General features: G+C 42.2%; 1 protein-coding gene across 2 annotated transcripts in view; it reads left to right on the top strand.

Annotated features, from left to right (window-relative positions):
* The window catches only part of Fbn2 (fibrillin 2), a 203,252-nt gene that overhangs the window by 9,860 nt on the left and 182,601 nt on the right, over positions 1-10,791 (top strand). For both annotated transcript variants that reach the window (XM_021150431.1, XM_021150433.1), the window contains exon 5: positions 6,325-6,420. In XM_021150431.1, coding sequence (XP_021006090.1) covers positions 6,325-6,420 — 96 coding nt within the window. The remainder of the gene's footprint in view (positions 1-6,324; positions 6,421-10,791) is intronic.

The raw sequence follows: 10,791 nt of genomic DNA, 5'->3' as shown, positions 1-10,791 counted from the left end.
TGTGTGTGTGTGTGTGTGTGTGTGTGTGTGTGTGTGTGTCTCATGTCTACGGGTCTCATTGTTTACACATCTGTTGATGAACTTTCAGTTCATTCGTCTCTTGGCTGTCGTGAGTGATTTCTGTTGCAAACACTATTTTATAAAAACCTGTTTGAGTCCTGATTTCCATTCTTAGAATATCTACCGAGAAATGGAACCTCTGTTTTCAGAGTGTTTGAGGAAGAGCTATACTGTTTTCTGTTACAGCTGCAGGAGTTATTCCTGACAGGAAGCAAAGGGGCCCAGGTTACCTTGCTAACCCTGGGTGCTTTGTTTTTCTTTATAAATGAAAACCACTCTCATAGGCATGAAGCAGTATTGCACTGTGGTTGTTCTAGTTATTTTTAAATACTGTCTTCTAGGTGTAGTTGTCACTTCCTGAACAATGCTACAAAGATGTTAGACAATCTGAAGTAAGGTAAACAGTCTATATTCTGCTAAAGGCAGGAATAGACCAACTCGAAGATTAGAAAATACATATTTTAGTGTTTACTTTTGTGTTGTTACAAAGACTGGACTCTGTGTAAAGATGGCCACAGGCTTGTGTTTTCTAAAGGAGAGTTAGGGGGACATAGGTAGATGGGAAAGCCAGACCCTTGTGATGGTGGCTTCTTGTTCCCAGAATACATTGCAAGTAGAACCTGCTTGGAGCCATTATCTAAACTGGACCAATAAAAGGAAAGGAAGGAATCAGGGGCCCTTCCTTAATCACCTTAGACATCCAGCCCAGAATCTGTTCAGCAGAACCCCAGGCCTAGGGTTCCTCCCATCCAGAAGGGATGCTTGGCCTCTTCTGAGAGGGAGACCAAGGGGAACATCTGGAAGATGTTCTAACATATGTCCCTTTGTCGTTACCCAGTGATGACTGTTTTAGCATATCTGACCAGATGAAAGTCACAGGTACTTTTCCTAATTCAACTTTCTGCTCTGAAAGGGAGAGCGTGACGTCTTCTTTAGAACCATTGAGCAGAGCAGAGCATCAAAGTGATTGTTTAGAGCACTTCTTAGGACTGTCTTTGCCCTCGTCGTTTGCAGCCTGAATTCAGTACCCAGGTATACTTGGGGTGTCTAGAACAATCAGAGGGTGTCTTGTCTGTTTCTAACACACAAAGGAGCAGCTGAGGAGTGAAAAGCCCCTCCCTTGTAGAAGAGTATTCTGAGCCTCGCCCGGCCCACTGTCAACCTTACTGATGCTATGCTGTCTAGTTGGAGGAATCTATTAGGCACTGAGTTGCCAGCCAGGATATATGCAAACAGCTCTTTTCTGAGTCTCATAGGATGGAGCCTTCTGTCTACCTTTGTCGCAGGGGCAATAGAACCTATGGTACAAGCAAAGCCTTAGCTGATAAATCCAGTAGTTAGCAAATAAGGTGAGGGTGGTAGCTGGTAAACAAGAGGGACAGGAAGAGTTTGTTTTCTTCTAAGTTGTCTTATATGGCTGAGAGTGAAGAAGGAGATGACGATTTGCAGTTTCTGAACCCAGAAAAAACCTTGAAATATGATGTTTGGTGACAGGAGGGCCAGGAAAACATTTAAACTCTGTTAAAGCATTACCTAAAATGTCAGCAGCGATTTTTTTAGGGATGTCACTGTGTGTCCTTCCCTCTACAGGGCACAGCAATATTGCTCATTTAGGGAAGAGGACTGATAGGTAAATAAACAGGTGAGAGTCTATGCTGGCTAGTTTCTTGTCAGCTTGACACAGGCTGGACTCATCAGGGAAGAGGGAACTTCAACTGGGGGGTTGCTTTTATCAAATGCTGTAGGCAAGTCTGTGGGGCATTATTGATTGGTGACTGATAGGAAGGGTCCAGCTCACTGTCATAAGTGCCACTCCCCAGGGCTAAAGGTCCTATGCTGTATAAGAAAGCAGGCTGAGCAAGGCAGTAAGTAAGTAGAGTTCCGTGATGGTCTCTGCTTTGGTACCTGCCTCCAGGTTCCTGTCCCAACTGTGTCTCATCGTGGACTATGAGGGTCTATAAGCCATTTCCCCCAAGTTTGTTTTGGTCAGTGTTTTACTATAGCAACAGAAACCTAAGTTGGGTGTAATCCAGTGTAAATTTAGGTAGTGAGAAGGTCTAGGGTGGGAAGACATGGAATGAGAATTTGCACACAGGTCACAGTCTCTGTGAGCATGTGAGAAAAGCGTTCTGGACACAAGGAAAAGCAAATTCTGAGATGTTGTGGCAGAAACAGACTCCGTGGACTGTGAAAACAGTAATGGGACCTCTGTGGCTGGAGTGAGACAGAGACAAAGGGACAATGGCAGGAGACAGATCCGGACAGAAAGGTTTGGCTTAGTAGACCAAGGGAAGAAACTTGAATGATCTGCCAAGCATGATGGGAAAGCAATGTTTTTTCAATTGTCAAGTGTCTCAGTTAGGGTTTCTGTTGCTGTGATGAAACACTGTGACCAAATTGTGGATGAAAGGATTTATTGGACTGAAGCTCCCAACACACAATTCATCACTAAAGGAAATCAGGACAGAAACTCAAGCAGGGAAGGAGCCTGGAGGCAGGAGCTGATGCAGAGACCATGGAAGAGTTCTGCTCACTGGCTTGCTCAGCCTGCTTTCTTATAGAACCCAGGACCACCAGCCCAGATATAGCACTACCCACAATGGACTGGGCCCTCGCCCCATTGATTACGAATTAAGAAAATATCCTTCAGGCTTCCCTGAAGCCTGATCTTGAGACATTTTCTCAGTTGAGGTTCCGTCTCCTCAGATGACTTTAGTGTCTGTCAAGTTGACTTAAGTCTGCCCAGCGCATCAAGTGCTGTGATCTGATTGACATTGTTTACAAAGTCACCATGGATGCCTTGTTGACACTGCTTGGCTTGTGAGGGGAACAGGAAGGAAGCAGAGGAGGGGATAGACACAGGCCACCATGGCAGCAAAAGCACTGGTGACATGGTGACAGTGCAGGCCACACTTGTGGTCTGAAAGTCATTTGTGGTCCAGGTGTGATGAGTTGAAAAAAAGAAAAAGAAAAAAATTACAGATTGAGAAGTATCAGTAGAGCCTGGCTGGCTGATATACCATTTGATTATGTGGGAACAGCTGACAGGGAGGCTAGATGGGCAGAGACTGGTGGAGATCAATCACTGTGTTAGGTCTAGAGATCTGTTGGACTTCTAAGTGCACTCGCCTGTGAACACAGTTCAAAGGACAGACATCAAGACAGGGACATAAATTGGATGTATTTGGATTAAAATTCCAGCTCTAATATTTTAATCGTAAGTGTAGACAATAATTAGGATGTTATAGACAAAAAAAAAAAACAGACTTGAAGTCAGAGCCTTAGGTGACCTCACCATTTTGATATAGACAAAGGGAAAGGGGTCTGAAATTTTGATCAAGCAAATAGGTTGAGACAGGACAGACCTGATACCCTGGAGGCAAAGTCCCCATATCACCTTATGCTGTCCTCCATCAGGGAAGTTTATTTCTTCTTTTTAGGCATCTTAACATGGTCGAGAATGGTATTTTTATGTGAGATGTCTGTAGAAGTCACAGCCACAATTTCAGACTCAGCTGGAGTCTGGCTCATGAGAATGTGCCTGTCATGTGTCCTCGCACAGAGCAGGTGCTGGGGCCATGTCTGACATGAAGTGTTCTTTAAGCATCCAAGCTCCTCCGGTAGGCGAGCGTGCTTTGCTCTTCAGGCTGACACCAAGCGGTGCTCTTGCTGCAGATGTCATGTTCCTGTTGCAGAGGTTGCTGGCAGCTCAGACAGCAGCTTCTGTTCTTATGGAGTCTGCTCTACCCTCCCTGCCCTCCCCTTTGCGCCCATGCTAGGTAGGCACAGGCAGTTTCTTCTTAGTGAGTGGCCAGAATTTCTTGCCTGGTAGAAATATGGATGTATTCGTGTCTTTCCAGCAGTGTTTCAACTGTAAAGTACTATTTCCAGATTCATTTATTACAAAAAATATTAATCTATAGAATCATACCTCCCTCAAAAGAAGAAAATTACCCTGCTTTATGTTGTGAGTGTCTATACTCCATTTGGACTTTCTGCTTCTCTTTTGTTGTTTCTCTTCAGTATAACAAGTCTCCTATGTCATGCTTGTGTTCTATACCAAAATAAAATGGCAGTTAAGAGTACAGAAAAAAAAGCCACGTGTGGTGTGCATGCTCTTAACTCCAGCACTTGGGAGGAGAGGTAGACAGATCTCTGTGACTTTGAGGCTAGGCAGGACTATAAAGAGAGACCTTAGCTCTAAGCAAACAAACAAACCAACCATCCTCCATTAAAAAAAATCACCCTAGGAATATAAAAAAGCCATATTATATCTTTGGCCTTGCATGCAGGTTTACATAATTCTCACAATACTGTGGGCTGGGAACCACCCGCTGCTGTGAGCAGGCGTGCTGAGAATCAGGGAATTTAAGTGCTGGAATTGTTCATACACCCATATGCCTGGCAATGTGGCAGCAAAAGGTGTTGAGAGGGGCTGTCACAGGGCAGGGTTACATCAGTAACAAAATACATGGAAGGAGGGACTTAAATCCAGCTAACTGTTTCTCTTATGTGATTGACAGGCTCAGGAACAAATGACTTGCAGTGCAATGGGCCCAAGTCTTTCTGTTCCCAGGACCCTTATCACAGTGTTAGAAATTTGACATGGGAAATGTAAGAACTATTTGCTAACTCATTTTTTTTGGTGTCATGTTATTTGGTGTCAACCCATGTCATATGTCCACATAAATTTTTTATGAGCAATAATTCTACTTTCTAACCCTCCAAATATACTGTGAAGAAATACGGGGGTATTAGTCTAACCCAGATAAAGTTTAGGCTAGGGTTACATTGTAAGTGGCCAGTCTCTGCAGGAGAAGCTGAACTTTCATCAACACTATCTTCTGTCTGGGTTTGGAGAACTCAAAAAAGCTAGCTTATTACTTCCTTATAGGTGCTAAGCATGGACAGACAGATTATCCCCATTTGTCTTTGTGATTTGAGGGAATGTTGCAGATGTGCCTGCTCCTGGAGGACGGAGATTGTCAAATGCCTTTCTTAGATCATTTACATTTGGTGGGGGACGGTGTCTCACTGAAGCTGAAGCCACCATTCAGCTACGATGGCTGGCCAGGGAGCTGCAGGAATCTGTCTGTCTCCATCTCCACAGTGCTAAGATCACAGGGGCACCAAACTTTTTTGTATGGATGCTAAAGTCCAAAGTCTGGCCGTCATACTTGCACAGCAAGTATTCCTGGCTGAGCCATCTCCCCTGCCCCAACTGTATCGTTTCCAAAGACTGATACAGTAACAGGAGGCTGGGTCTGGGAAAGTGGCTGTCCTTTAAACTTTCTTCCACTTGACACATTTAAAGAAGATTCCTTGCATTTTCATTAATCACATTCAATTAGAGTTATCCTTCTGCAAAGTATGTGTTGGGCAGTTGGGACATCCTCCATCCAAATCTAGTAATTGTTTACAATTGAGCCTCAAGCACTGGCCGTTGGTTCCAAGAATTACACACTCCTTAGAGATCTCTGGGAAGTTTCTGTTCCATTTGACATTCCTGTCCACCCCCATCTTTATTCCCCCTTTTCCTGACCTTTATGTTTACCCATCTAACTGTTGGCCAGCTTGGGTTTTCAATGTGATGGCTTGTCAGAAGTGCTGCTTAGAAGCATAATGTGTTATGTATGGATAAAGAAGCAGCAGGCGTGGTTCCTGGGGAGACACACTCCTCCAGAGCCATAGAGCATCATGCCTTGCGGGAAAAGTACAACTGCAAGCAGTCACCCTGGGGTTACTGACACGGTGATGCTTTAAGAGGGAGAAAATATTTTCTTCCCAAGTGCTATGATTGGGAGGCAGCAATCACACCATATGCTCTGGACAGTGGTAATGGGTGAGGAAGGAGCTAGGTGGCTGCACCTTCAGCCTGTGCCTGTACTTCTTGAGAGTCTTATTTTTGATAGGTACCTCACTGGAAGGGCATGTGAATGATTTTGTCCCCTTATGTTCCAGTAGAAAAAGTGATTGAGTAGTGAATAGTGAGCTTCTGACTCCGTGAGCATCAGACCCAGCCAATCTCCATGAATCTGATAAAGAAAAAAATAAACTTATTATAAGTGTTTGCTTGATGATCAGATCTATGCATTGTTGAAGCATCTCCATCCAACCAATCAGATACATTCCCTTGTGTTTTAGAGAAGTGACTGGATATAAGATGCCTTCTTGACAGTATCGCTGCAGGATCTTGCTGATGGATTAAAGGTGCTGTTTAATAAGCTGTCTCTTGGTGATCTTTTTTTTTTTATGTGTCTGCAGCTGTCTGTGAGAATGGATGCCAGAACGGGGGGCGTTGTATCGGCCCTAACCGCTGTGCTTGCGTTTATGGATTCACCGGGCCGCAGTGCGAAAGAGGTAAGAGGGAATTTACATGGGATTTACAGTTTCAAACTTTATTCTGTAATATTATAACGACGAATGCATGTTTTTGCTATCCAGTGAGAACTGGTCTAGTGAAATATCTATTGTTTTGCTCCAGTAGCTTGAATGGTAAGATTTGGGGCAGCAAGCGTATCAGTGGTTTTCATGACAATGACCCTAGTCTGAGAAGCCAGTTGAGAAGCAATCGCTTCAGGGTGATGTTAACTTACTGGCCCATGGCAGAGTCTCATCATGTTTATTTATTCTCTGGACACTGTTGGGAATACACCCTCTACTGTAGATGATGATGATGGTGGTGGTGGTGGTGGTGGTGGTGGTGGTGGCAGCAATATGTCCCTGGCTGAACTCCACAAAATCCGACACAAGTTGTCCTAATAATAAGAGCACACATTATACTCCATAACACCAGCCCAGAAGTCTCCGGATTATATGCTTCTGTTGGTCCTTACTGGAGAGGATGCTGGAGTGTTTTATTTTTTTATTGGTTGTTTGTCTTGTGATCGTATGAGGACTTTAATCATTACTGAGGCAACACACATCCTTGATCCACCTTTAGAGAGAACCTTCTCCGATCACCGAGTCTGGGTCAGTTAGAGTCTTCAGAGATATTTCATGCTAAAGGGATTAATCTTTGGTTCCGCACAGTAGTCCGCGGTGAAATTAAAGTGTTCTGTGTTGTCTGTGGGTTCAGCAGCCTTTCCCGCAGCATGGTATGGGAATAAGCCTCCCCAATGCCACTTGCAAGGAAGAGCTAGATATGGAAACCCAGCAGAACTTCCTTTAGGCAAGACAGCTAAGAAAGTATCCTGTGCTGGGCACTGTGTCTCTGTAAGCAGTCATGAAAGCCATTATAAAATCAGCTTGCAGTAATTTCCACAGCAACTAAACCTGTTTCCTCTCAGCTGCTGAGAACAGCCGGCATTGATGCTCTAGCAGTGTAGTCATATAGCCTGATGGCAAGTGTGGCCACCGTGATCCACCAAAGAAGTTAAACCTTATAAAATGTAATAAATAACTGCTGAGTGCTGAGTCATGAGAGCAAACCTAAGTTTAGATTAAAAGTAATATTACAGTATCATATTATTGCTAGATACATCTTCAATTTTTTCTTCCCATGGGCTGTGGTGACATCTAAAGACACATAGAACTTCACTGGAAATTAAAGTGTATGGTATTAATGTCAGTGAGATGATTACGGGTATAGGTGCAAAGAATGCTTAAATTGTGCACATACCTTGCACTTTAAAACTGAGACTCACTATCCTCAGAAAAATTTCATCTTGGCATTTAGTGTAAGTCTTGAGACTAAATTGGGAAATTTGAATAATATGGTGAAGTCTGAGAAGTTAGACTTATGCCAACTTTTAACATATGTCTGTGTGTATGCACATTGAGATATTTATGCAATCCCTAATGTAATTGAGATTTCTTGGGACAGAAGTACATTCCACAGATGACAGAGTTTATCATTATTCTTCGGGTAAATTCTAAAGCTTTTACCAGATGTTCTTACTGGGGGAAGGAAAATGAGTTGTGACATGTTAGCACAGATTGTTGGAATGGAGTAATACAGATTCCCTAAGCCATGTGATGTAAAAACCACAGAATATAAGATGGTAAACCTAAAAAGGCAAACGCAGTCCTGACCAGTGGAAACGATGCTCGAAACTCTACAGCTCTTTCGTCTCTAAGCAGGATTCAAATTAGTTTCTAACTGGCACAGAGATGGTTGTGTCCTTCATCCTAGGCTTCCATTGCAGTTCTGCAACAGTTACTCGTTTGCAGCTGGTGATTTGACTCCTCCGGTAGAGCTGTCTGCATTGTACATGCACAGTAACATGTTTGCAGAAGAAATTATAAAATTAATCCGTTAATGAATTGACCTTAAGGATACTTTAAAAAAACTTGTTTAAAAAAATGCCTTTAATCACTGCCCTTCTGTATTGAAAGCATAAAAGCTTTGTTTCTTTCTAAGAAGCAGCCAGGAATTTCCACTCCTAAATTGCAGCCGTGAACTTTAATCTTTCAAGGACACATTTCTTTTTCCGTTGATTTTTTTTTACATAAACATAATTTTTATAAAACTGGAGTTCCTATTCTTCCTTCAGAACTATCATAACTACTATATAGAAGAGGAATGACCCATTTATGTTGAGTAAATAGGTTAATTTGCCTGTTTAGAGTTAAAGTCCGTGTTCTTGCTCAATTACTGATTTCAGAATACATGTTCCTTATTATATAAGAAAAAAAGAGAGTTTTATAAAGTCAAGGAAAATTTCCCTGTTTAATGTGCAATACATAGAATTTCCCTTTAAACTGGCCTCCTGGGCTCAGGGGCCCCATAGAGCAGGTCTGCTTTTCCAGCTATCTGGGTTCTGGTAGACTACACTCTGGAATCAGGCAGAGACTGTGTGCAGCTAATGACTGGCATGATTAAGCGATTTAACTTGAGTCTTGGAGCTGTAATCTGAAACTCTGGAGTCTCTTGTCTTTATGATACACACAATGACCTTTTATAGTTAACAGAAGAAGAGGGAGAGGCCTTGTGGTCACGTGCTAAAGCGCAGAACGCTCAGTTCTGTCCAAAGCACATAAAAGTTTTCCATTAGTTTTGCTTTTTTCACCAAGTAGATGAAAAAAAAAAAAAAGCATTTCATATGCACCTGAGGGGGGAAAAAAAAAACAAGAACAGAAATCAGCATTATAGAGTAGGCCTCAATGTTCCCCCAAGCATACCTTATTTCTTAGCAACAGAAATTTCAAGGAGACAGAGAGGAAGTAAGGGAGTCTGCCTGAAGGATGTTCAAACACACTAAAATGATTATGTGATTCCCAATGTGTTTGCCCACAGTCCTTTCTAAAAACTTCTTTAACTTCAGTGAAAAACTTACTTGATGATTGCATTGCTCTTGAAGTGTTCCCTGAAGAGCGTCTGGTAAAAACATATGACACACCTTCTTAGTTATATACAAACTGTGACTGCAGATTGTTTTTGTCATGTAAAATATGTTTTTCTTACAAAAGCCTTTAATTCTATAAAACTTCAACTACCCTGATACCTAGTGATATTGCCTTTCATTTTTAAGTCTTGCCAACACTACCAGAAGAAGGCACTTTTTAAAAAGCGGGTCTAGAAGATTAGTTTTTGAATCAACGTTTGCAAGATAAACCTTTCCAAAATGTGCATTTGCAAGGGCATGGGATTGTGGGTCAGTTGTGTGGCTTGTAATAGCAAAGATTTCATGTCTTTAGGGAAGGTGTATAGGGAAGGTGTATGAAATCATACAGTTGTGTAGGCTTATATATACCTGAACTCATTGTCCAAAGGGATGCTGAGGCAGGGTCCTGTAGTGTTCCTGGAGTCCTGGAGCCACAGGGCTCTCATGTCTACCTGCAGCAATTTCCTTGTCACTATCCTGATTGGTTGAATACATAAGTTTCACTCCTACTTAACTGGGACATTTAAAGCGCACACACACACACACACACACACACACACACACACCATATCACCTGGTTCAGTATGAATGTGACATCAGCACCGTCTCCAACAGATCCAATCATAGTCGCCACTAGAGTAGTTCATGATTGCAACCTCAAGTCTCATTAGAAAAGTTTGAATTGTCTGGATCTTTGTTCGCCTCTGCATAGGTCAAGAGCTGAGGTAACTGTGATAGTCAGCAAGCCACTTAGACCTCATCTCCATGCCCCAAAACAGGAGGAGAGCCACCTTAGAGTTTCTCTGAAATCTGGGAATAACGTAGACAAACTCCAAGTTGTAAATCACTCATACACTTGTTATCCTGTATTGATGTCCAGGACTTGGAATTTATTATAATGGATGCACGGCGGGCTTCTGTAGTATTTTAGTAACCCAGAGAATAAATAATATGTGCAGAGATACAGGAATGTGTGGTGGGAGAAGCAAACCAGTATCCTACAGACCTCTGTGGGCAGTAGACTTGATACTTTCAAGGATTGTCGATGCAATACTTTTTATTTAAACTATATTTTATTGTACTTTTTAAATGAACAGAAATATGCATATAATACAAGGTAATTTAGAAAATAATACAAGGTAAAAGAGAAGTTGCAGATATTCATATTTCCAGGCTCAGCATTAATTACTATTTATTTACTAGATAATTTTAGCCTCTCGTTTTTATTGGACATAAAGTATTTTCAGAGAAGGGGATCTTGCCATTCTTCCTAGAATCTGCTCCTCCACAATTGGAAACACTCTTATGCGTCTGTTCTCCTTTGGCACTGTTAGATACACCGTGGGCTTCGATGGCTGCATTACACCCTATAGTTACACGGATGAATCTGTATCGGTTGACCAAG

This window comes from Mus caroli, chromosome 18 (genome assembly GCF_900094665.2).
Source record: "Mus caroli chromosome 18, CAROLI_EIJ_v1.1, whole genome shotgun sequence".
NCBI lineage: Eukaryota > Metazoa > Chordata > Mammalia > Rodentia > Muridae > Mus > Mus caroli.
Note: the sequence above shows the minus strand (reverse complement) of the source record. Positions and strands in the feature narration are given on the sequence as shown.